General features: G+C 39.3%; 1 protein-coding gene across 1 annotated transcript; it reads left to right on the forward strand.

The window, feature by feature from the left end:
• Positions 1 to 2,472: 2,472 nt before the first annotated feature.
• Positions 2,473 to 20,709, forward strand: LOC307159165 (cytosolic phospholipase A2 gamma-like; the record flags this gene model as incomplete). Its single annotated transcript, XM_079872377.1, has 7 exons — positions 2,473 to 2,576; positions 14,127 to 14,235; positions 14,354 to 14,499; positions 14,597 to 14,798; positions 15,390 to 15,445; positions 20,459 to 20,615; positions 20,692 to 20,709. 7 exons carry the CDS (start codon positions 2,473 to 2,475, stop codon positions 20,707 to 20,709), a joined length of 792 nt encoding a protein of 263 aa, XP_079728503.1.
• Between the last annotated feature and the right edge of the window lie 7,199 nt (positions 20,710 to 27,908).

The following is a 27,908-nucleotide window of genomic DNA, read 5'->3' on the forward strand; positions in this document are numbered from 1 at the left end:
ATCAGGAAGGCCGGTGAGGCTTCTAACCTGGCGACCATAGCATGTGGGAGCTCCTATCAGGAAGGCCGGTGAGGCCTATAACCTGGCGACCACAACATGTGGGAGCTCATATCAGGAAGGCCGGTGAGGCCTCTAACCTGGTGACCACAGCATGTGGGAGCTCCTATCAGGAAGGCCGGTGAGGCCTCTAACCTGGCGACCACATCATGTGGGAGCTCATATCAGGAAGGCCGGTGAGGCCTCTAACCTGGCGACCACAGGATGTGGGAGCTCACTTTCAGAAAGGGAATAAAGCGTACAGCGCACAACCCTTACCATAAAAAATGGAAATAGAAAGTACATGAAAGAAAGTGCATGTACTTAGCCATTCTGAACCCAAGAAGGCCTGATGAGGCCTCTAACCTGGCGACCACAGCATGTGGGAGCTCATACTCGGGAAGGCCGGTGAGGCCTGTAACACGGTGACCACAGTGTGTGGGAGCTCATCAGAATGTGGAAGTTAGCTAGAGAAAAACATCTGTCGTAATAAAGTGATGACAGGAAGTAAGACCAGGGTCTGAGCCACATAGGAAGGGACAGAAGCGATACGCGCATGACCCTTACCATAGAAACTGGATTTAGAAAATACACAAGACATAAGTCGTGTGACTTACCATAAGCATGGTTTAAAAAAGGTACGGAACGTATGTACCAAAAAGGAATGAAGTAAAGGTTTGCTCGTACTTCATCACTCTAAAAACACAGTATGTGTGAGCCCACATTCGGAAAGGCCGGATGAGGCCTGTAACCTGACATGTAAAAGCTCAAACCCAGGAAGGCCTGGTGAGGCCTGTAACCAGGGAACCACCGTACGTGGGAACCTATAATCAGGAAAGCCAGAAGAAGCCTGCAACCTGATAGACACAATACGTGGGAGTTCTCATTCAGTAAGGCCTGGTGAGGCCTGCCACCTGACATGAAAGAACTCATAACCAGGAAGGCCGCAGAGGCCTAAAGCCTGGTGACCACTGATTGTGGAAGGTTAAAACTCAGGAAGGCCGGTGAGGCCTGTGACCTAACGACCACCGCACGTGGGAGCTCAAATTCAAGAAGGCCTGGTGAGGCCTATAACTTGATAATCACAGTAAGTGGAAGCTCACAGCATGTAGGAGCTCACATTCAGGAAGGCCGGCGAGGCCTGTAACCGGACATGTGAAGGCTCCTAACCAAGAAGGCCTGGTGAGGCCTATAACCTGGCGACTACAGTATGTGGGAGCTCATATACAACCACAGTATGTGGGAGCTCATACTCAGGAAGGCCTGGTGAGGCCTCTGACCTGATAACCACAGAATGTGGGAGCTCATAACCAGGAAGGCCAGATGAGGCCTGTAACCTGATGACCACAGTATGTAGGAGCTCACATTCAGGAAGGCCGGTGAGGCCTGTAACCTGACATGTGGAGGCTCTTAACCAAGAAGGCCTGGTAAGGCCTATAACCTGGCGACTATAGTATGTGGGAGCTCATATACAACCACAGCATGGGGGGAACTCATACTCAGGAAGGCCGGTGAGGCCTCTAACCTGGCGACCACAGCATGTGGGAGCTCAAATCAGGAAGGCCTAGTGAGGCCTCTGACCTGATAACCATATAACATGGGAGCTCATATTCACCACAGTATGTGGGAGCTCACATTCAGGAAGGCCAGTGAGGCCTGTAACCTAACATGTGGAGGCTCGTAACCAGGAAGGCCTGGTGAGGCCTATAACCTGGCAACTACAGTATGTGGGAGCTCATATTCAACCACAGTATGTGGGAGCTCATACTCAGGAAGGCCTAGTGAGGCCTGTGACCTGACAACCACAGCATGTGGGAGCTCATATTCAACCAAAATATGTGGAAGCTCTCATTCAGGAAGGCCTGGTGAGGCCTCTGACCTGATAACCACAGAATGTGGGAGCTCATATTCAAGAAGGCCTGGTGAGGCCTATAACTTGATACCCACAGTAAGTGGGAGCTCATATTCAACCAAAATATGTGGAAGCTCTCATTCAGGAAGGCCTGGTGAGGCCTCTGACCTGATAACCACAGAATGTGGGGGCTCATATTCGAGAAGGCCTGGTGAGGCCTAAAACTTGATAACCACAGAATGTGGGAGCTCATATTCAACCACAGTATGTGAGAGCTATACTCAGGAAGGCCTAGTGTGGCCTATGACCTGATAACCACAGTATGTGGGAGCTCATATTCAAGAAGGCCTGGTGAGGCCTAAAACTTGATAACCACAGAATGTGGGAGCTCATATTCAACCACAGTATGTGGGAGCTCATAATCAAGAAGGCCTGGTAAGGCCTATAACTTGATAACCACAGTAAGTGGAAGCTCACAGTATGTAGGAGCTCACATTCAGGAAGGCCGGCGAGGCCCGAAACCTGACATGTGAAAACTCCTAACCAAGAAGGCCTGGTGAGGCCTATAACCTGGCGACTACAGTATGTGGGAGCTCATGTACAACCACCGTATGAGGGAGCTCACATTCAGGAAGGCCGGCGAGGCCCGAAACCTGACATGTGAAAAACTCCTAACCAAGAAGGCCTGGTGAGGCCTATAACCTGGCGACTACAGTATGTGGGAGCTCATAACCAGGAAGGCCGGATGAGGCCTGTAACCTGGCGACCACAGTATGTGGGAGCTCATAACCAGGAGGGCCTGATGAGGCCTGTAACCTGATTACCACAGTATGTGGGAGCTCACATTCAGGAAGGCCGGTGAGGCCTGTAACCTGACATGTGGAAGCTCATAACCAGGAAGGCCTGGTGAGGCCTATAACCTGGCAACTACAGTATGTGGGAGCTCATTTTCAAGAAGGCCTGGTGAGGCCTCTGACCTGATAACCACAGAATGTGGGAGCTCATATTCAGGAAGGCCTGGTGAGGCCTCTGACCTGATAACCACAGTATGTGGGAGCTCATATTCAACCACAGTATGTGGGAGCTCATACTCAGGAAGGCCTGGTGAGGCCTATGACCTGATAACCACAGTATGTGGGAGCTCATATTCAAGAAGGCTTGGTGAAGCCTATAACTTGATAACCACAGAATGTGGGAGCTCATATCACAGTATGTGGGAGCTCATATTCAAGAAGGCCTGGTGAGGCCTATAACTTGATAACCACAGAATGTGGGAGTTCATATTCAACCACAGTATGTGGGAGCTCATTTTCAGGAAGGCCTAGTGAGGCCTATGACCTGATAACCACATTATATGGGAGCTATATTCAAGAAGGCCTGGTGAGGCCTATAACTTGATAACCACAGAATGTGGGAGCTCATATTCAACCACAGTATGTGGGAGCTCATTTTCAGGAAGGCCTAGTGAGGCCTATGACCTGATAACCACATTATATGGGAGCTATATTCAAGAAGGCCTGGAGCGGCCTATAACTTGATAACCACAGTATGTGGGAGCTCATATTCAGGAAGGCCTAGTGAGGCCTATGACCTGATAACCATAATATGTGGGAGCTCATTTAACCATAGTATGTGGAAGCTCATATTCAGGAAGGCCTAGTGAGGCCTATAACCTGATAACCACATTACTCCTTGACAGTCAATTCCTGGGAGCTCACCTCAGGGAGGCCCAAGCACTGTCCGGTTGCAAAATGGGGACTGTCTGGTCAAGGAGGCCTGTTAAGACCTACTACCTGACCATCGAAAAAATCTTTAGATTTACTCCCATAACATTTTGCCCCAGACTCTAAAACAGGAGATGTGGTCTGAAAAGAAACAGAAATATGTTAATTTCACATTTTACAAAAAGACCAGAATTACACCTGCTCTTTTTGTTCACTGCTCATTTTTCAATTAAAATGCAGCCAAAAACACTGGATAAAGCGATCTGGATGATAGGCTGAATTACTAAATATCTAACTTCTTAAAAGTCAGATAATATTCCATCATTTTAATTCATAGAATTAAATGCAGCCATACTCACCAGACAATACTGTTTTAACATTTATACGTTCTCGTAATCTACACACTGCCTCGGCAAGCGCGAGAAAAGAGCCGTTAAAAAATATTTGGCTTTCATCCCTCGAGAAGAAAGTCAACAGGTGCGAGGTTGAAACATCCGACAGCGCACGGATTTTTTCTTTCTCACGCGCGCCGAGATATTTCTTAATGAACACTGCCAGCACCCTCAGGAACTGACTGTGAACGCCTCGTACCCAAACAGTATTGTTTCACAGATCGCACGCACCACAGCTCAGATGCTGAACCCTCCTCCCTCGAGAAAAGGGTCCGCGAAAGCGGAGCATTTTTAAATAAAAAACGCTCACAGTTTGCACAAGAGGCTCTCTCGAGAGCCTCCCGCGCGCTTCAGCGATATTCTCAATACAGACAAACAGTCCCTGAAGACGAAAAGATGTTGTCATGTATGCAAGGCTTCCCTTTATACATCCAGGTTGCGCGTTAATCAATCAAGCTGATGATTCACGGGCTGTCGCCGGTCAACATAATTGACGTGAGTTGATATTTATTTCAGACACCTGTCACGCCTGAGGCGTTCCCCATAGCGTCATTCTGACGTAGTGTAGAGTTCCCTTTCGAAAGGGAACATCATTTTATGCCAACCTTTTAGAGAGGGTGACTTATCACTAATCCAAGATATCAAAATATTTTTACTAATAGTTAAGTAAAAAAAGTCGTTGCTTTTTAATTTACATGTGACTTTTTAAATTACAATATTTGACTCCTTTATTATGTGACAGTCTCATAAACAACAGGTGTAATCTCCTGTTGCATTTGCAGAAGAGAATGAAGGGAATTTATAAGGTGTGATATGTAAGCTGTGTAAGATCTTTAGCTGATTCACAATTGTCCTAATGCACAGAGCAAGAAAATGTTTTTGCTTCAATTAACATTCATTTTAATATAGCCTAACTGACTCCATTCAGCTGCTCTTCATGGATTGAATATGAAAGTCAGTTACATTCAAGGAAGATTATGTCCAAATTAAATACTTTCTAAATTATTGAGTTTTTGAATTTTTGAGACTGTCTTCCTCTGAAAAACAAGCACATATGTCTGTACATGCAGAGTATTACGACAGAGACGTTTTAAAATGCAGCGCCTTCTAGCAGTCTATAGTCTCAAGCAGTATTGAAAAAGTATACCACTAGTACATTGATATTACTTACTGGGTATACTTAAAATATTAACTTTAAGTTTGTATATATATATATATGCTCCATAGGGAGAGACTAGTTGGCACTTCAGCACTGCGTTGTCATCGGGTCCAGGCGAAAGTCCTTCATCAGATCTGGATACGGCCTGGATCCGGCAGGCTGCGGGAAAACCTCGGGATAAACAAAGACACTAAAATTAGCGTAGATGCAATTCTTCTTATGATGTAACGAGTACATCAGGATTTATGGGAAGTGTTCCCGGTTCCGGCTGACCTGATCTATGCAGCCTAACATTAAATTATAGAATGTATTATGTGAACGCTAGGTCAAAGATATGTGTCTTTAATCTAGCTTTGAACTGACAGAGTGTGTCTGCTTCCCAGACAATGTCAGGAAGACTGTACCAAAGTTTTGGTGCTAAATAGGAGAAGGATCTACCGCCAGCAGTCGATTTTGATATTCTAGGTATTATCAACTGGCCGGAATTTTGAGATCTCAATAAACGTGAAGGACTATAATGCGTTATGAGCTCGCTCAAGTACTGCGGAGCTTAACCATTTAGTGCTTTGTAAGTAATCAGCAATATCTTAAAATTTATGCGATGTTTAATAGGGAGCCAGTGCAGTGTTGACAGAACCGGGCTAATATGGTCATACTTCCTGGTTCTGGTAAGAACTCGAGCTGCTGCGTTTTGAACCAGCTGTAGTTTGTTTATTAAGCGTGCAAGGCAACCACCCATGATAGCATTACAATAATCTAGCCTTGATGTCATGAACGCATTAACTAATTGTTCCGCATTTGTCAATGAGAGCATATGGCGTAATTTAGATATACTGTATCTTTAAGATGCAGTGGCGGAACTAGAGTTTTATACAGGGGGTGGCCAGGGGGTGGCCACTGCTACTTGCGGGGGTACACAGTACACACACACACACACACACACACACACACACACACACACGTGGAAAAGCTTATGGAAGGAATTGGGTCACTCTGTTTGTGTCTATAAGTGTTGAACATCCAAAATATTTGCAGAAAACAAAGCTGAAGCACCAAGGAGATAAGATACCGTAGCATGTGTCTGTTATGAACAGCTGCATTTATTTACAAAAAAAAAAATCACATTTACAATTTTTTTTTTTTTAAATTAGATATAACAGGCATCAAGCAGACATGTACTTGAAAAATTTAAACAATTTTATTGCCCATCAATATAAAATCTTATCCTAGGAAGATTTAATACAACATAATTCTTTCATTATAATAATTTATAATTATTTAATTTATAATTCTTTTTTTGTGATAATATTTTGGTGAACTATCCTTTTAATCTGGCAAAATCTTCTCAACTTAAATTCCTGAATTGGGTATGTGATTGACTGCCTGTGTCTGGTAGATGCTCTGAGCTGTTGCTGGTTCTGAAGTCTGACCACACTGACTCTGACTAGCCAGTGGTGATGCAAAGGCTGGGGTCTGTTTGCATCTGATCTGCCTGTTAGTCCAGTCATTTTAAGCCAAAATGGGGGTCAACCTTGAACAAATTGCAACAGAAGCAAACTCAACTGATTTTGTATCCTCAATATGTCCTAAGTAAGGAAAAACAAGTCCCGAAGAATCCCATTAGGGGAAAGTTTCGAAAAAGACCCAAATATAGCCTATTCATACGCCTATTCATTCTTTCTCTCACATCAAGACAAACAAAAAATGTATTACAAGTTTTTTTTAATTGTTTGTTAACATGAACAAATGGTGCATAATCTAATTATGTATGTGTTAATTTGCACCGCAACAGATCTAAACATTGGGTTTAGCCAGGTGAAAATGTCTTGTTGAATCTTGTTGACATAACTGTAAAATTCTTAATGTTAAGGTCTGAATGGAACCCATTTAGGCTACCCATGAGCATTAATACATAGAGGCAGGAAGTACTGTAGAAACCAGCCTTTATTAATTTTTAAGAGATGGGGTTTGGGGGTTGGGTCTGTGGGACTGTTTCTGGGGGACGAGTCTGAAGGAAGAACAGGAGACATTGATAAGGAGAATGCAGAAGACAAAAGGTAGGTAAAATAAAAAGTGAATCCCCAGAAACAGTTTTCAAAACTTTCCCCTAATGGGATTCTTTTTTTCCTTACTCAGGACATATTGAGGATACAAAATTATTTGAGTTTGCTTCTGTTGCAATTTGTTAAACCTTTTTTCATAAAATGACTGGACTATGTTTGTGCTTATTAAAAAGAACTCTTATAGCCTATCTCTCCCTTTCTTTTCATGTTTAATTGACCCTGTTCAAAAATATGCCAAATTTAAAATATGATTCCAATCATATTCATATTCTAATCATCATCCAATTACCAACATTTTTATCTTAACTCTTTCCAGTATAAAAAAAAATCGTGTTTTTGGTAATTTTCACAATTTCATGGCACCCCAGAATATTTTGTTGTATGAATATCTGAACATACCAAAAGAAAGAACAGACCCTGTGCTTAAAAAAAACAAACAAACAAAAAAAAACAGTTCTGTTTTATTCTAGCTTCATGCGTCTTTTTTTATCAACACTTGAATGTTGGCAAGTTTCATAAAAAGCAACATGAGCAAAAAGCTGAGAAAATCGCATTTTTATCAAAGACTACTAGATCAGATTTAATGATGATCAAAACACAGTAGATCGAGTCCATCAACACAAAAAAAAAAGCTTCATAGTCCTATAGTGATCGCATTATGATATCGCTTGTTTCTGCTCTTCTTTTCCTGCGTTTTGATCTCCTATCCTCACATTAGCTAGAACATTTGTATACTGTAACGTACACACGGCAAGGTAGCCTACTGTATGCGTGTATTAGGCCGAATGTATTCGGAGCAAACCCCCCTGATGCTAAACCTTAAAAACTTACTTCAAATATGATGTTTTCTTATTCGGTGAAGTTCGGTATCTTGCAACTATCTCTCGTCCTCTGCTCGTCCGTTTGAAAACTGCGCGCGCGCGCCGCTCTGCCGGCGAACGTACTTTTTTATTTTTTTTAAATTAGCAACTGCCAGTAGCAAATCAAATTTTGGGGTGGCACCCGGGGTGGCCAATCGCATGTCAGGGGTGTCCAGTGCCACCCCGGACCCCCCTCTGGCTCCGCCACTGTTAAGATGGAAACATGTGGTTTTACAGATACTAGACACGTGACTTTCAAATGAAAGATTGGTATAAAAGAGCACACCCAGGTTCCTAACCACGACGAAGACTTAACAGAGCAGCCATCAAGTGTTAGACAGTATTCTAGATTATTATGTGTGGGAGTTTTCTGTCCAATAATTAGAATCTCTGTTTTTTTCAGAATTTAGTAGCAGGAAATTACTAGTCATCCAATTTTTTATATCAGCTATGCATTGCGTTAATTTAGTGAATTGGTACGTTTCATCAGGGCGTGTAGAAATATAGAGCTGTGTATCATCAGCATAACAGTGAAAACTAATGCCATGCTTCCTAATGATATCTGCTAATGGTAGCATGTACAGAGTGAACAGCAGCGGTCCTATTACTGAGCCTTGAGGTACGCCATACTGAACTTGTGATCTATAAGACATCTCTTTATTTACTGCTACAAACTGATAATGGTCAGATAAGTATGATTTAAACCATGCTAGTGCAATTCCACTAATGCCAACATAATTTTCCAGTCTTTTTAAAAGAATGTTGTGGTCAGTGGTGTAAAATGCAGCACTAAGATCAAGTAACACTAATAGAGAGATACAACCACGATTGGATGATAAGAGCAAAAAAAAAAAAAAAAAAAAAACAAGAGCAAAAAAAACGAGAGCAGTCTCGGTACTATGGTACGGTCTAAATCCTGACTGAAAATCCTCGCAGATATAATTTCTTTCAAGAAAGGAACACAGTTGTGAGGATACTGCCTTTTCTAATATCTTTGACAGAAAAGCCAGATTCAAGATCGGCCTGTAATTGACTAATTTTGTAGGATCAAGTTGCGTTTTTTTAACAAGCGGTTTAATCATAGCCAGCTTAAAGGTTTTTGGTATGTATCCTAGAGACTAAGAGGAATTAATGATATTAAGAAGAGGATCTATGACCTCTGGGAGCATCTCTTTCAGTAGCTTAGTCGGTATAGGGTCTAACATACATGTTGTCGATTTAGATGAATTAACGAGTTTGCAAAATTCTTCTCCTCTCTTATAGCAATAAATTAATACAATTTTTCCTTAGGGAGACTACAGTGCACTCCCTGATGCGATACTGTAGTAGACGGTTGCATAGTTATAATTTTGTCCCTGATATTAGAATAAGTTCATAAAGTCATTACTGCTGTGTTGCTTGAAAATTTCTGGGCTTGAAGCTTTCTTTTTCGTTAGTTTAGCCACTGTTTCAAATAAATACCAAGGGTTTTGTTTATTTTCTTCTAATAGGGTTGACAAATAAGCAGATCTAGCAGCTTTTAAGGCCTCTCTGTATGCAATCGTGCTCTCTTTCCATGAAATGCGAAATACCTCTAGTTTTGTTTTCTTCCAGTTGCGCTCCATTTTTCGAGCTGCTCTCTAAAGGGCCCGAGTGTGCTCGTTGTACCACGGCGTTGGACTATTTTCTTTAATCTTCTTTAAGTGCAACGGAGCAACTGTGTCTAAAGTGCTGGAAAAGAGAGAGTTAAAAGTTTCTGTCGCAATATCGAGTTCTTCTAAGCTATCTGGGATGCTGATTATTAATAAAGCAATCTTTAGTGGCAGAAGTGATAGGTCTAACATATTTGTAACACGGAGTCGGCTTTGCAGCCTTGGCTAAATGAAGTTTACACGAGACTAGGTAATGATCTGAGATGTCATCGCCCTGCTGCAGAATTTCAACGGCATCAACATCTATTCCGTGTGATTATATTAGATCTAGAGTATGATTACGACGATGAGTAGGTCCTGACACGTGTTGTCTAACTCCAATTGAATTTACAATGTCTTTAAATGCCAATCCCAATGCATCTTTTTCATTATCTATATGTATATTAAAATCACCAACAATTAGTACTTTATCTGTAGCCAAGACTAACTCTGGTAGAAAGTCAGCAAATTCTTTGATAAAAAATGTTATGGTGCCCTGGTGGCCTGGATACAGTAGCCAGCACAAATCTCAAACGTGATTTATCGTTTACACTATATATTTTTACATTAAGCACCAACACTTCATTTAAAACTAGATTTCTTAGTGGTTTTAAAAATATTACTATAAATTACAGCGACACCTCCCCCTTTGCGTTTCAGACGAGGTTCATTTTTATGTATACACCTTTGTTTAATTTGAGTCAGCACACTTTGCTCCTCATTGAAATATGATCACAAATGATAAACATAATCATGCACTATGATCAATTGTGAACACTGCTTGAAAGAGGGAGGGGAGAATGAGCTTAAATAATGGTAAATGTGCACATTTAAATTGAGCTTAAAAATACAATGCAAAAAATGCAATCTCTTTTGGTTTTAGGTGTTTTTTATTGGTTATTGTATATTCTGGTGATTAGTGCACTGTAACCACCAGAATATATTTATTAACACCTTTTATTGCATGTGCAGCTAAAGTGTCAGAGGAGAGCGTTATGAACGCCTGACATGAATAAAGACCATTATGTCTATATCAAATATCCCAAGCACAAAAGAAGGCTTCAAAGACTTTTAAAATATTTTGCAACTAAATACAAATACAAAACTATTAAAAATATTGAAAATGCAATAACAATTAACATTAACTAATTGCAACATAATTCCAGATTTGCACGTTAAATTGAGACGTTTTGTCTATTTAGGTGCATTAAATGCCTCTTTATTGTAGATTTAAGGCTTAGTTCAGTGATTTCAGAATCACATGTATGTTGATACAAGCGCTATATAAATGTAACGAATTATTGATGAGCGTGATGATGCTAATCTGAAAATCTAGTGGCTTTACCTTTAAAGTGTTAAAAGCTACCAGAATTTCTAGAAAATACCATTTCATTTCATATTTTACGCATACAATGTATGAAAATGCAAACTTATATTTACAGATGTGACAATGTTACCATCAAGTGGCTTTATAAATGATTTAAAGAATGTATAATATTCAACAATATTATTTGATTTCACTGACACTATTGGATGGGAACTGACCTGAGCTGGATGATGACATCACTGTTTTTCTGCAGAACTACTTTATAGATTAAATTAACTAATTTAATAATTGATGATTAACTGACTTAACTGACTTCAGCTGAACAATGGTGCTATTTTCTTTTAGAGCTGCTGTACAGCCGAAATGAACTCTGTTGATTCATTTAATTGTAAGAACTGATTTTCCTGCTGAGATAAAACTCACCCTGCAATAAAGCAATAAAACGCACCCTGGACAGAAGATAGCAAAGACAGAGCACAGGACATTGTCCTGTCCAAACTTTTCTTCTTCCTTATCTCTGCATCCCCCTCTCCCTCCACCCTTCCTCTCCCCCTTAGTCAAGTCACCAAAAGTTCATTAAGAATGTATACATATCACATATGATGTATCTTGTGAATCTATTGTTTTTCCTTTTCATGTTTGGTATCATTTTAAATGTCTCAGTGCGATTGGTAAAATGGTCTTTATTTCATTGCAGTCATTGGTGGTATGAGAAAGATTGAAACCTTGGGAGAATTCTGTTCTCCTCTTTGGGTGATGTCTCTTCAAGATATCTGATAATTCTATCCTCTCCCCCGAAACAGAATTGCTTTTTTTGTGTGTTTTTTCCCCAGAATTTGGGGTACATGAATTGACCCAAAACAAACTTTACAAAATATTGGTACAACCCTTTTGTTCTGGTCTGGGTATTTAAGGGTGGGTGACAGAGCAGTCTTTGGGACCCTTTAACCAAAACCCCCATACAGTGCTGTGTCAGTGTTCTCCTGTTGGAACACACTCACACACCACTGTGTCAGGAATGCATTGCTTACTTTTAGAGTCATCTTTGAGTAAATGATGTCATTTATTTATTATTTCTGAATTGGCTTATTATCATTTACTTGTGTAATTGGCATGATACATGTTTACCTGAAAAATAAATGTTACGTCTTGATTTATTCTGAAGTTTTCTGAAATCATTATTATAGTAGACTATGAGGAGGCTGGTGCTACCGCAGCTCTGTGTCACGGATAGGTCAAACTAAAGGCGCATATGAACGGAGCAGTAGGCACGTCATCTGAAGACCTTTTGATTTCTGTCTATCACTGACTTGGCAAGTTGTACGGAAGTGGCTAAATAAACTACACTTTTTTGTATGAGTGAGCAGTAGGCAACCAACTTAAGAGGTATTAGCAAACCCTGCACCCTCTGACCAAGATCAGACTGGCAAAGCTGTGTCCGTGAGATCCACGTAAACCCGGGGCGTGTGACTCTGTGCGGCATCGGGTCCCTTAGTTAATTAATAATTGAAAGTATGGGTTACTCAGAATATTCAAAGATCTAAATTAATTCATAATCAATATTTATGACAATTTTCTAATAAGAAACACAATCTAAATTTGATTATCATTTGAAATTGGAGTCAGATTAAGCGTGGAGCTAAAGTAATATTGAAACTAAATTCCAATAAATTAAGTGAACTTTACTTGAGCGCTGAAAAGACATACACGCATTATCCCTTCGCCCACCATCGGATTCCGTCTTTGGGCCAATGGGTGGTCTTTACAGAATAATTTTCCTGTTATCATTATAAAGCTGATTTGATCTGTATTGTATAAAGCCCTATACAAATAAAGGTGAATTAACTCAATGTACCTTCTGTTCTACTGCAAGTTAGCTACATGTATATCAAAGGTGAAGTGCCTTGCAGTAAGCACAAGGTAAATTAATTACAAATTACAAGGATGTAATGTCAAACTTTTCCTAGTCTGTGTTTTTTTTTTTTTTTTTTTTTTTTTTTTTTACAAATGTATGAGAACCATCTCCACCCCTAATGATGTAGTTAAGTTTCAGAGCCCTATAAAAGGGCATCTTTTGCCTTGCCAGAGAGAAAACGGCTGCTGTGTTGCTGGAGAGGTCTCAGTATTCACAAGACTATACAGGAATAGAATATGTTCTAATGTCTTTTCAGCAATTAAAAGGCTTAATGTCATTATAATTGGAACTTGACAGCAGTAGCTTGAATGAATCCAGCCTTTTTCAGTAATTAGATCTGATACCAATTAAATAACATAATGATCTGCACACTAACAAATGTGCACAAATACACAACCAGTATGAGGGTGAAAAATCAGGATGATTTCACATTTCCATACATCAACATCTGTACAATGTTACTTAAATATTATATAAATAACTGTGTCTGAAGCATACTGCTGCGAATTTGAAGCAATAATCAAAACATAAACCAGTCGAAGAATTTTAAAAATGAAAGTGGCAACAGCATTATGGCCATTTATTTTTATTATTATTATTTAAAAGTCATCTTAATTATTGTTAAAATAAACTTTTCATATCATGTTTATATTTTAATAACAGTAATTAAACGATTCAATTGTTTAGCAGCTTTTTAAGCTGAAACATTTATATTAAGCTTATCGTCTCCTTTATTTACTTTTGGCCATTAGTCTAGATTTGCATTCACTTGTACTTGACATGTATAATGTTGACCTTTTACACATTTCATTTTTTTTTCTCAGAATTTTTTTTCTCTCAGAAGTTACTGATTTGCTATTTTGATTAACTGATTAATTCTTCTGTTTTATAGATGAGTGCATCCAAACACCAGGGAAGGTAATCCTGCTCATTGAAGCAGTGCACTTCATTACATACACTGCTGCATTACTTACACAATTAATGTCTATGACAAAATGGATTATTCTGAGAATAACTGTTCAAAATGAACATTAGACAAAATTGTATTCAAATCAAGAATATATGAAATTCAACTATATTAAATAGCAGTGTGTGATGATGTTCATGGTCTGTCTGTCGCTGCAACAGTGAGGTGAGAATCGAACACTCTCTGAATAAGAATGAGGAGAAGTTTAGAGTCAGAAGGAGAAACACTGTTCATCAATTCCTGCGGAGACATGGGATAAACTGCAGCGAGGTAAAACATCTAATACCTTATATATCTGTCTGACCATACCTTCTTGAAATAACCTTCTAAATGGTTTGGTAGCTGCTTAACATCAAATGTTTGCAAAATCAAACTGTGTGTGTTTTAGGATGAAGTGCCAAACATTGCATTACTTGGTTCTGGAGGAGGAGAAAGAGCCATGGTGGGTTTGCTGGGATCCCTGGTTCAGCTCCAGAAAATCTCCAGTCTTCTGGACTGTGTCCTTTATCTGAGCGGAGTCTCTGGATCCACCTGGTATGAACCCTGAGAAACAACAAACACACACACACACACACGCACACAGAGATGGGTTGAATGTCATAAATGACAGCAGTATGTTGTTCCTCTGAAGGTGTATGGCCTCCTTATATCAGGAACCAGACTGGTCCACCAAACTAGAGGCTGTGAAAGACAAGATCATCCAGAGACTCAGCGGTCCTGGAGTCAGCTGGGGAGATGCATTAGCCAAACTGAAGAAATATTACTATAGGAAAGACTTCTTCAGCTTGACTGACTTCTGGGCAGCGATGGTCATCACAGCATTTGTGAAAGAGGTCTGTAGCTATTCATAACACAGCCTTCATGACTAACGTGATTTATGAGAAGGTCACATTCGGGTTTAACAAGTTCTATGTGATAAATAATTTTCATAGATTGTAATATAAATATTTAATCAATAGTATCAATATTGCAACATTGATCAGATTACAAAGTACTACAAATCTACCTGCCATCCTCTGGTAAAGGAAACATACTTGCAAAAAAATGAAAATATGGGATTCATAATCTAATTTTAACCTGGAAATAAACAAAGTTTTGTGATTTCAAATAAATATAAATATGTAAAATAAGTAATAAATACATTTCAGACTGTGCACTAGTTCTTGGTCGCTTTTCTTTTATTGAGCAAGTTTTATCACAAGAACTTGCTTGTGATTGAAGACATTTTTCTAACTGTCCCTGGTCTCCACTACAATAACCAGAAAAAACTGCGTTCTCTATCAATGAACACACACTCGCAGAGCAGTGGAAACAGAAGAGTAAAGATCAGTATCCCATTTACACAGTGATCGATAAGCAATGCAAAAAGGAAGGAGGTCTGTGTGTTTGTGTCAGCTGTTATATGGATGTGTTTCTGTCTGCAGACCCCTGGTTCGAGATCACTCCACATGAAGCCGGTTCTTCCCTCACTGGAGCGTTTGTGGGAATCTCTAAGTCTATAGGGTCTCAAAGGCTCTATGATAAAGAAGCAGCCTGAAATTGACATGCTGTACCTGCAAGGTAACAACTATTAGATCGATAGTTTCTGTGATGAGTAATACTTTAAAATAATGGTCCGTCATTAATAAGTAACTATGCAGGAAGTAATGCAGCACTAATGAGTAGTACATTAACACTTCAGCTACTACTATTAACTAATAGTCAGCTGCAAATATGGCTTGACCCCAAAAAAATTCTAACAAAAGGTTTCTCAGTGGTTTACAGTAGTATCAGATGTACTTAAAAACATACTAAAAGTTTACCAAAGTTTGACTCCAAGAAAGGCCCCATTTTCAAAATGGCGGCCGTCAGGACCCTTAAAATGACCATTACTCCTTTGTATTCCTCCTAGACCAGGAATACTGGTGCCAGATACATGTTGGGCCATGTAATTTTCTAATTAACGTATTTGCATGATAGATAAGTGATTACAGTACAATTATATGTTAAAGCAATTGGTTACAAGCATATTTATGCAAAAAATAAGTAAAATTTCCCTTAAGGCGAGACACTACAGGTGAATAGGGTACAGTTTTTAACTAGCAGATATCACCATGAAACTTTCCCAGTTGATTGTCTACATTAAGATGAGAAAAAAATGTATTGCAAGTTTTCTGTAATTTAATGTTTAAATATGCAAATTAGGCATTATCTAATTAAACAATGAACAAATTATTTTGAACCTGACTTTATCCAATACTCAGATTTCTTTTTTTTTATTTTTTTATTTTTTTTTTTATATATATATGTATATATATATATATATATATATATTATTATTATTTTTATTTTTTTAACGAAATCTGAGTATTGGATAAAGCCAGGTTCAAAATAATTTGTTCATTGTGTTCACATATTACATGGGGAAAAAAATGACAGGGTGACAGGGTGCAGGGTGCTCCAGCAATCGCGGAGCAGCGGGATGATTACGCCAACTTTTGTTGAATTTATGAGAAATCTACAGACGCAAACAGACAAAGTGTAGTAAAATAAAGACCTAAATGTGTATTTCAGACTCTTTTTCGCCACAAGTCTGAAAGAAGACATGTTATTGAAGACAAATATCCCAAAATCTCAACATTGAGCAGTGAAAAAAAAAACTATGCTTATGCCTGCTGTGTCTCGCCTTAAGTAATTGCATATTTCTCCTTTCTCATATCGTTTTGCCTAGTGTTGGTGGTTTCTGTGGTTTATAACCATTCTTTTGATTCCAATAAAGAATAAATTCATTAGAACTGTGTGGTACTGTCAAATTAGTCAAAACAGGGTTTTCAGAGGGGTCTGAAATTGTCATCGTAGGTGCATGTCCACTGTGAGAGACATAATCTAAAAAAAAAAATCCAGAAATAACAATGTATGATTGTTTAACTATTTATTTGTATGATACAGCTGCAAGTAAGTATTTGAACACCTGAGAAAATCAATGTTAATATTTGGTACAGTAGCCTTTGTTTGCAATTACAGAGGTCAAACATTTCCTGTAGTTTTTCACCAGGTTTGCACACACTGCAGGAGGGATTTTGGCCCACTCCTCCACACAGATCTTCTCTAGATCAGTCAGGTTTCTGGGCTGTCGCTGAGAAACACAGAGTTTGAGCTCCCTCCAAAGATTCTCTATTGGGTTTAGGTCTGGAGACTGGCTAGGCCACGCCAGAACCTTGATATGCTTCTTACAGAGCCACTCCTTGGTTATCCTGGCTGTGTGCTTCGGGTCATTGTCATATTGGAAGACCCAGCCTCGACCCATCTTCAATGCTCTAACTGAGGGAAGGAGGTTGTTCCCCAAAATCTCGCAATACATGGCCCCGGTCATCCTCTCCTTAATACAGTGCAGTCGCCCTGTCCCATGTGCAGAAAAACACCCCCAAAGCATGATGCTACCACCCCCATGCTTCACAGTAGGGATGGTGTTCTTGGGATGGTACTCATCATTCTTCTTCCTCCAAACACGTTTAGTGGAATTATGACCAAAAAGTTCCATTTTGGTCTCATCTGACCACATGACTTTCTCCCATGACTCCTCTGGATCATCCAAATGGTCATTGGCAAACTTAAGACGGGCCTTGACATGTGCTGGTTTAAGCAGGGGAACCTTCCGTGCCATGCATGATTTCAAACCATGACGTCTTAGTGTATTACCAACAGTAACCTTGGAAACAGAGGTCCGAGCTCTTTTCAGGTCATTGACCAGCTCCTCCCGTGTAGTTCTGGGCTGATTTCTCACCTTTCTTAGGATCATTGAGACCCCACGAGGTGAGATCTTGCATGGAGCCCCAGTCCGAGGGAGATTGACAGTCATGTTTAGCTTCTTCCATTTTCTAATGATTGCTACAACAGTGGACCTTTTTTCACCAAGCTGCTTGGCAATTTCCCTGTAGCCCTTTCCAGCCTTGTGGAGGTGTACAATTTAGTCTCTAGTGTCTTTGGACAGCTCTTTGGTCTTGGCCATGTTAGTAGTTGGATTCTTACTGACTGTATGGGGTGGACAGGTGTCTTTATGCAGCTAACGACCTCAAACAGGTGCATCTAATTTAGGATAATAAATGGAGTGGAGGTGGACATTTTAAAGGCAGACTAACAGGTCTTTGAGGGGCAGAATTCTAGCTGATAGACAGGTGTTCAAATACTTATTTGCAGCTGTATCATACAAATAAATAGTTAAAAAATCATACATTGTGATTTCTGGATTTTTTTTTTTTTTTAGATTATGTCTCTCACAGTGGACATGCACCTACGATGACAATTTCAGACCCCTCCATGATTTCCAAGTGGGAGAACTTGCAAAATAGCAGGGTGTTCAAATACTTATTTTCCTCACTGTAAATATATATGTGTGTGTGTGTGTGTGTGTGTGTGTGTGTGTGTTTGTGTGTGTGTGTGTGTGTGTGTGTGTGTGTGTGTTTATTTGATCCAAAATACAATTTATATTAACTGTTTTCTGTGTGAATTTGTAAAATGTAATTTATTCCTGCAATCAAAGCTGAATTTTCAGCATCATTACTCCAGTCTTCAGTGTCATTTCTTCAGAAACATTTCTGATTATTATCAATGTTGAAAACATTATTTAGTTATTTACATTTTTATTTCTGGATTCTTTGATGAATAGAAAGTTCAAAAGAACAGCATTTAATTGAAATAGAAATCGTTATGGAAAAGTAGATTTTTACTGGAAAAACTTGTTTTGAAAGCATTAAAGTTATAAGTGTTTGAGTCTCACCGTCATAATAATGTGCAGGAAAGTCACACTGAACCTTATAGCTCCATTTCATTTCTCTGTCATCACTTCATTTTGTAGAAATTGTTTACACACATATGACTTTTTTCTGTTACTGTAGAATAAATAATCAATGTAAAAATTAAACAAACTGGCACAGTATTATCAGTGTGAATCATGGATGGCGACACACACAGCATTCATAGAAATAGAATGAAACATTATGTATTTTCAACAATAAACGTTACAAATGATATAAACACAACATGATATGATTCTTTTGCAGTTCCGTTTTATTTCCAGACTATATTATATTCTGGCCCTTACGTGGCCTCACACACTGCAGTCCTGTAACCTGTAATGACAGCTTTTGGTGAGTTACTACGTTTTGCAGACACACAATATGAGTTCTGATGTTCCAGCAAACAGTTGTGACAATCGAACTTACAGTTCAGAGAATAAGAAGAGAAATGTGCCAAAGCAACTGAGAAAAACTGTAATAGTTTGAAAAACAGGAAAAAACATCATTTTTTGATGATCACTTGAGATTAGGACTGAGGATTGTGATAATTTACCATTTAGTAATATATATACAAATATACATCATGTCATGAAGTTCATCCACAGGTTTTCTCGTTTTTCCAGGAGAACAAAACAAAAACGCTTTGAAAATTTTTTTTTTGAAATATATACATTTCACAATGTATGCAATTTGTGTGGCTGCGCTTCAGTGAAGTTTCTCCAGAAACAGTTCTGAAACAGTTAGAAATCCACCAGGCGTGACACTAGACAACCAGTCTATAGTGTCTGACGAAGAGCCTACGTGCTCGAAACGTTACCATATCTGTGTGCGAGTCTACTACTTTTTTATACATTTTTTGGAGCCGTGGTGTGCCGACTTTTTTCGGCTTTTTATTATTTCCCTTGTTGAGCAAAACCTTGTTTTGCTGTAGATGTACATACTTTGAGTCTGGTTTTACTATAGACAACCAGCAAATGCAACTCCCAAGAAAAATATTAGTGATACTGAGATATTGAGATACTGAGAAAAAGATACTGAGAAACTGAAAACAGCCACCATGAAGTCTCATGAGCAGACTTCACCACAGCAGAGGAGCTGGCCCTGGACTTAAATAAAGGGAAGCCAGTGATTGAAGGGATCCAGGGAGGGACAGCCACTGACTCTGGCCCAGCAAGGGATACTGGCCTCTTCATACAATGTACATTATTGCCATACTACTGCACATGGAAAATATTGAAATCCATTTATATTTTGTTATGTGGACTGTGTGACTTTGCCTTACCTTGCAGTGGCTGGTAACACCCTTACACTTTTGGAGCCACCAGACTATGATTCGCCGGTGAGTACTCTTTATTAAATCATAGGCTTTGCATGTCCTGTCAAAATATCAATACAAGTATTGAATATGGCAGAGGGAAGCCACATCTACAGCAGTGGAGTGCACTTCTGCCGATGATGAGACTGTGTCGCTGGACTCCAGAAGGCTCGAGGTATCATGTCAATTTTGTGGAAATAGACACATTTTTTTAAAGTTCATAATAGATAAGAAGTCAGGGAAGTGGTACTAATAGAAAATATCATTTGTTACAGGATCCTGACATTGGGCAGCCTGATAAGCAGCCTGGTAACATAGTGAGTATTGCCTAAAGTAAATTTACATTATGCAAAAATTCTGCTATGCTAACTAAAAGGTGTTCACATAATTCACAAACTGTCAGATATCTCTACACAACGCATCTTAAGAGACAGATCGAGCTGACAGAAGTCAAGATTGATGTGAACAAAAGAAAGCTGCAGGACATGGACCTTGAGATGCAAATTAAACGCAAGACACTGAGGAAACTAGAACTGGAAATCCAGAAACTAGAAAGAGAAGTAAGTGACTTCAGTTCATACTGTAACCATGACTGTAACACAATGTATTAATCATCATAATTTTTTCTCTCCAAAGCTCCAAGCTGACAAGTGATAACAGCAAAATAATAAAAGAAAAATATTCCAAAACCATTGTGGTCTTGTAACTTTTTTTATGAATGTCAAGTACACTTTATAGTTATCTATCCAGTGAAGTGGAACTAGAATTTGGGAAGATAACCACAGTGTGTGCTACCGATGCCAAATAAAATGCATGTACACATGAAAAAGTTATATAGCCTACATTATCCTTTATTAAGGGATGGGCTAAATCAAAACTAAATTAACTGAAATAATTTGCAATGTATTGTTCTCTAACAAGTCTACCATTTCTGTTATCTGGGAATATGGCATCATTGTCCCAATCAACATCCACAGCAACTGTGGGAGCCCTTTCTTTTCTTAGGCTGGCAATATTGTGCAGCACTGTGCAGGCAACAGTCACGTCACATGCTCTGTCTGGGGAGACCCTCAGGTGGTGCAGGCACTGAAATCGTGATTTCTGGAGGCCGAAGGTCCCTTGGCCTTTGGAATTAAAATAGCCCCACATCATCACATAGCCTTCACCATACCTAGAGATTGGCATGGAGTACTTTCCATAAGATCATCTCTCAATGCAAATCAAACCAGCTATTAGGCTAACTGAAATAAAACCATGCCAATCTCTAGGTATGGTGAAGGCTATGTGATGATGTGGGGCTATTTTAATTCCAGAGGCCAAGGGAACTTTATCAGGATGCATAGTATTGTGGATCCATGAAGTAACTGGCCTTTAAAAATAAAAATCTGCCTGCCTCTATGGGAATTTGCAACACATTCTCACACCCAAGGCGTCACTTTTTGTCACTTTCAACCATGCTTCAATATCTGACGCTCAAAGCGCCCCCTAGCGTCCATATGTGACGCTTCGGTTATGGGTAGCTTTAGGCGTCATATAACTGACGCTTTCGGAAGCGTCAATATTCGACGCACAAAGCGCCCCCTAGCGTCCATATGTGACGCTTCGGTTGGGTAGGTTTAGGTCTGTGGTAGGGTTATGCGTCTCAAATGGACGCTAAAGGCTGCTTTGAGCGTCAGATATTGAAGCATGGTTGAAAGTGACAAAAAGACTTATGCACCCTGTATTTTAAGGAAGAACATTTATTTATTTACGATACATTATTCATTCACAAAGAAAATTGGTGTCCTTAAAGGTTGGATTTTTCCTAATTTTTTTAGTTAAGGCTAGGGATGTCCCGATCCGATCACATGATCGGAAATCGGGCCCGATCACGTGTTTTCAGACTCGATCGGAATCGGACGTTACCTCCCGATCAGGACTCGGATGTATATATTCTCATTATTTTTTAACACATCAATATTTATGCGGTGGCACAGAGTTACGCCGGTTTCACACTGCACGCGTTAGTAACATAGACTTAGTAAGCAGCGCAGGAGCAGTGTGTATGGTGAGCAGGAACAGGACACGTGCGTTTTGCTTTCACACTGGCAGCGTTTGTTACGCGCGGCTGAACCGCGGGTTGTGTAGGCTACAGACAGAGTACTCCATAATGGATAAGTTGGCATTGCTTTTTTTCGTTTTCAAATACATTTAAGAGAAAAGACTTGTCAAGAAGCTTATTTTATTAATAATTTCATTTATATAACTTTTGTTTCATCTTTGATTTTATTGTTATGGCAACAAGTTTGTTTTTGGACATTTGTTTTCTTTTTAAATTGCTGTTGGTCATTTGATTGACTGTTTAAAACACAATAGATATCATCAATGCACTTTTTGGATAAAACTGCGGTGTATTTTGGCCATGATCAATGTATTGTCACTTTAATTCAGCAAAAGCGGCGCAGCAAAAATAGACTCGGCGCCGAAACGATCGCGGCACTCCTGCTCTGCTCTGCTACGCACTGCCGCGCCGCCTCTGCGCGCGGTGTGAATGCTCTAAAGCCTGGTTTAATCTGGTAACATGGGCGGCGAAAAAAAATACGCGCTGCACGCTCTGCTAACAGTGCAGTGTGAAACCGGCGTAAGAGTTAGGAGTGCAGTTCCTAAAAGCACATTACTGGCTTTGCAAACACTGTAGCACTTTTATTTTTTATTTGTTTACATGCCTGCCGGGTATTTTAAGTTGAGGTGTTATTTGTTTATATATTAGACTTTTTTTATATTTACTGTTGCACTAAAGTCCAAAAGTGAAGAATTTATTTATTACTTGATTGTTCAAGCTACCTCACAGAAGTGCTCTGTTTGTTAACAGAGTTGTTGAATGTTAAAATAAGGTGAATTAAATAAAAAATAAGGAACATCCTGGATCTGTTTTTTCGCTCTTCTTTATTCTTTTTTTATGTATTAAGTATCGGATCGGGACTCGGTATCGGCAGATACTCAAAATCAAATGACTCGGACTCGAGGGCAAAAAAACCTGATCGGGACATCCCTAGTTAAGGCATTAAGTTCAATTTCCAAAAGATCATTTTTTATTCCTCTTTTTAGTCAACTTTAGCATGGGTGTCTAAACTTATGCATAGCACTATCTCAACTGCAATAAAATATAATATATTGATATTTTTTCTCATTCAGCAGTACATTTCTACTCTATACTTGCATATATAGATATACATAGTCTATATTCTGTTTCTCATATTGTATAGTATAGTTCTTTTGCACTGTGTTGGCATTCATTGTGGACAGCAAAGTAATAATTGCTCAGAAAAATCTGCTTTCCTCACTGGGTGTATGACAATAAACGCTTTAAATCTCAAATAATATATATATTCATCAAACCTCTGACGGTGAAATGAACAGCAGTTTTCAATAATAACTAAAATAACAGTATACGCATACTTAGATGAATGACAGTATATCTAGTATTTTAATGCAGGACCATGAAGTGACTAAAACACAATATCTAGTAGGATTTAGGGAGGAACTAGGATTAGGACTAGGATAAATCACTAGGATTAATCTTAGCCTGGTTGTTAGCCTGCTCCGGAGCAGGCTAGCTGCAAAGTGTAAATCTCCATAGTAACTTAATGTAGATTAATTTAGCCTCCCTTCATGCAACCGAGTCAGGGCTAAATTCAGCCAGGATATCTGGAAAATCCCAGCTTAATCCCTTATCTTGCTTTTGTGCAATACCCCTCAGCATCCCAAAGAAGTGTGTTTGGAACGACAGCCTGACCTGTGGTTAGAAGCAGAGTTTCTTGTTTGCATGACGTGGACTCATTAATCTTTATCTTGAGGCAAATGTAGAGAAGTATAAGGTTATTTGGGTCTATGACCACTAGAGGGCATGCTTGTGCAACAGGTGGTTGAATCTCTCAGAGTTAGAAGTGTTTGCAGATCTATCTCCTGTGTTCCCGTGTAAACGTCAGTTAATAAAGACACGTTAAATATAGCCTACAGTATCTCTCATCTCCATATTCTTCTGCATTGCAGAATATCACAGCAAATAAGCAAGCGGACATTCACAACCTAATGTCTTTTACGTCTTTTAGTTTGTCAAGAGATTTAAAGCGTCGTTTTTGAAGAGTGCGCATGTGCGAACGTGCTCTACTATGTAAGAGCGAGCCTATTGAATCTGTATAAAGAAAAAGAAAAAAAGAGAGAAATAGGTCTCATGTGCCATGTCCTTATAGCAAAACATCTAACATTAATTCGATCTCAAACAGATTTATTAAAATAAGTTATTACTCCACCACCTGCGTGACATCATTAACCAACGTGGTTGAACGACCAATTTGCCACAATAGGGGGGCGCGCAAGATGGCGCCGTGAGCACAGGTGGTGATACATAGTGCCCATCAACAAAGTTGATTTTAAGCAATAAAACTGACTTTTTGATTTTAGTCTGCGCCTTATTTGGATGTTGAAGGAACACCCAGACTTTTTGGCACTTTAGCTTATTCACCATATCCCCAGAGTTAGATCAGTCCATACATACCCTTTTCATCTCCGTGCCAGAGAGACCTCTATCTGACGCACCCATCGTTAGCCTAGCTTAGCACAAAGACTGGAGGTAAATGACTCCAGCTAGCATACCGCTCTCAATAAGTGACAAAATAACGCCAACATTTTCCTATTTAGTCTACAAATTACAAGGTCACATGATACACAGCCATCTTCTAACCGTATACATACTGGGCACCGCTACTTAGGCGTAGGTCATTCGTACCAATTGGGCAACTCGTAAAATATGTACGATTTAACAAAAATGAGGTCGTATGAATTCATACGAATTAGCCACCTGGTAAAATTCTGTAATCAATCAGGCAAAACAGCTCAGATGATTTATTAGCATATATTCCTACATAGCCTACTGCATTGTTTTAAAATGTGAACTGCTTCAGTTAATGCTTAACTTTGAATATTCATAACCTTCATAACCTTTTCGAAATATTCGATGAATAATTTGCTATTTTTTTTTCAGTTATACAGTGACTTGATGCATTTTAACTTTCAGAGACACACTGCCACAATTGGCTTGTTGATACTGGAAATACAAATTGTGCCTTGGAAGAGTTCAGTGATGAAAACATCAAGCTCAATAATTTAAGCTTAATTTACCATGACCAGATTTGTTTCTATACAAGTATCTATACTAAACAATGTGTCTTTTGCCACCTTTGATAGATACCTCCTTGATTTAGAAGTTATATTTACAGTAGTCACCACTTGAAGTGGATCAAAAATGTTAATCAAAGTTGTCCTAAGACAAGACCGGGTATTGTTCAAAATTCATGTATAACTTTGATGAAAGGTTTTGATCCACTTCAAATGTTGACTACATTATTATCATCACCAACATGTATCAACTTCAGTAGCATTATTAACATTAAGTGACATGGCATCTGACGCACAGAAGCCAATGGCACATGTTGCTATGCTTAGTGGCACATCCGGTGGATGTTGGCATGTGTCAGTGACATTGTCGCAAAACACTGACATTGAGTCGCCGCGTGTGTTTTTAGGAGGAGGTGCCATTGATTCGCCAGTGGTGGTGCATTCAGCTGATGGAGAGGTTTTGCCTAGAAGGGTATGACAGACTCTACAGATAAAATTTCAGTATCTTGGCTGCATTTAGCCACTGTTAGAAAAGAGACTAAAAAGGTTTTATATAAATAGAGTGCATACATTTACATATTTTCCAAAGGCGTGGACAGATGTGCATACTGGACAAAAGCAGCAGGGTGTCAAAATCCACCACCACTAAACTGTCGCTCAGCAAAAGAGTTGTGGTTGAAGAGGACACTGATAAGGTAAATTATTTAGTGGTCATACATCAAGCAGTTTCATGCATGCTGGATAAATAGTTTAATTATTTTGTGCCATTACATGTATTTACTTCACCAGATGCAGCAGCCAATCACTGTGAGAGACCTTCTTACAGCGTGGTACTGAGTACACAATCACGGAGACTTATTCTGTGGGGAGGGGACAGAGCTTTTCTGCAGATGAACAATGATCAACAACAAAATGCCCGCAGGACGGTGCTGGAGCCGGAGGGTGGATTCTCTGAAGCAAAGGATGACTTTTTGTTTATATTTCAGTGTCAAGAGGACATGGAAACATTTTTGTCATACTGTGATGATGATGAACAAGATCTGAAGGTAAATGCCATGTTTGTCTGTGAGAGAGTGAAAGAATGTGAGAGTGTGTGTGAGAGAGGTTGAGTGGGTGGTTGAATGAGTGAGTGAGTGAATGAGTGAGTGTGAGGGAGGGATGGATTGATTTATGAATAAATAAAAAACGTTAACCTGTGTGTTTTTTACGTGCAGACATTTGTTAAAGTATGCTGAAATAAGTAGAACAAATATTTACAAAATTAAATATTAAATATAAACAAACACACTTATGCACATCTGTATCTTCCTAATGAGATCTAGCAAATGTAAACTATTTAGTGTAATTTAATTTTTCTATTTATTTAATTTAATCAATTTAATTTGTGCCACATATTAACCTTGATCTATTATGCACGTCTGTATTTCCCGAATGGGGTCTAGCAAATTTAAACAATTTAGTTAAAATTGTATTTAATGGACTTCCGGTTATGGCGCTTTGCTGAAGAGACGCACGAGTTAGCCCCGCTGTAATCTGTTTTAAGATTTCTTAAATATATTCCAGTTCCGTTCAACTTTCGAGCTCACTTTGTTTATAAGTGAATACTGTTCACGATGTCACCTAAACGAGCAAAGCAAAAGCCGAAGAAAGTAGAAAATACAGAAGAAACCTCCGACTCCGAAAGCATGGAAGAGGGGGCGCACCTTACACATGGGGGCTGTTTACACCTGTCCACTTCATGCGTTTTCTCAGATCGGATAGCTATCGTGAAAAGACCAGGTGTAAATGCCCTCCGAAACGCATTCGAGACGGATTTGAATCTGATCGCTCAAACCACTTCAGGAGGTGGTCTGGGCCGCATTCCAGACGAAATTGGACAAGTGTAGGCTAAATGCATCTGGTTGTTGAAACCACATATGTAAATTGTACTCCTCCCAAAAATGCTAAAAAATAAACGTGTGAGAGCGTGTTATAGGCTATTATGTAATGTTATAGCCAGATATGACGACGCTACTGGAACACGCGCGTCACCGCAGATGAGAAGCAGAGCATCTATTCATTAATCCAACGTGCAAACTATCGCAAATCAAAGTGAAAGTAAGTCGCAGATGCTTAACACACAATCATCATCATTAAAATTAAAGAAACGAAATGATCTTACCAGGGCTGTTACTGCTCTCTCTTATTGCGGTCTTTGATTTTTAAATTTTAGCTGATGATCAAAAAAATGCAGCTCATATCTGTTGCTTTCGTGACGTGCACTCCATTAAATCTGCATATAGCGCGGGAATTAAAGATCGGATTTAAATCCGTTTCTCAAAAACACATTTATGTGACCAGGTGTAAATGGAATCGTTTTGATAAATCAGATAGCTATCCGATCTGAGAAAACACATGAAGTGGCCAGGTGTAAATAGCCCCCATGGTGACGAAGACTCATCGCCGGTTAGTGGAGATCAAGCAGGCGGCTTATAGGCCTACGCTGATACAAGTGGTATCTTACAAGCAATAAACTCAATGAAAGTGGATATGACTTCTCAGTTCGAAACTGTCCTTTCAGCTGTACAAGAAATCAAAAACCAAGTTGCAGAGTGTTTCGGAAGATTTACGCAGACAGAGGAACGCATTTCTCAAACGGAAGATTCGGTCTCCACACTTCAATCAACGACCAGCGCTCTTGAAAAGAAAGTCTCTGC

The sequence above is a fragment of the Squalius cephalus genome, assembly GCF_949319135.1.
Source record: "Squalius cephalus genome assembly, chromosome: 5".
Classification (NCBI taxonomy): Eukaryota; Metazoa; Chordata; class Actinopteri; order Cypriniformes; family Leuciscidae; genus Squalius; species Squalius cephalus.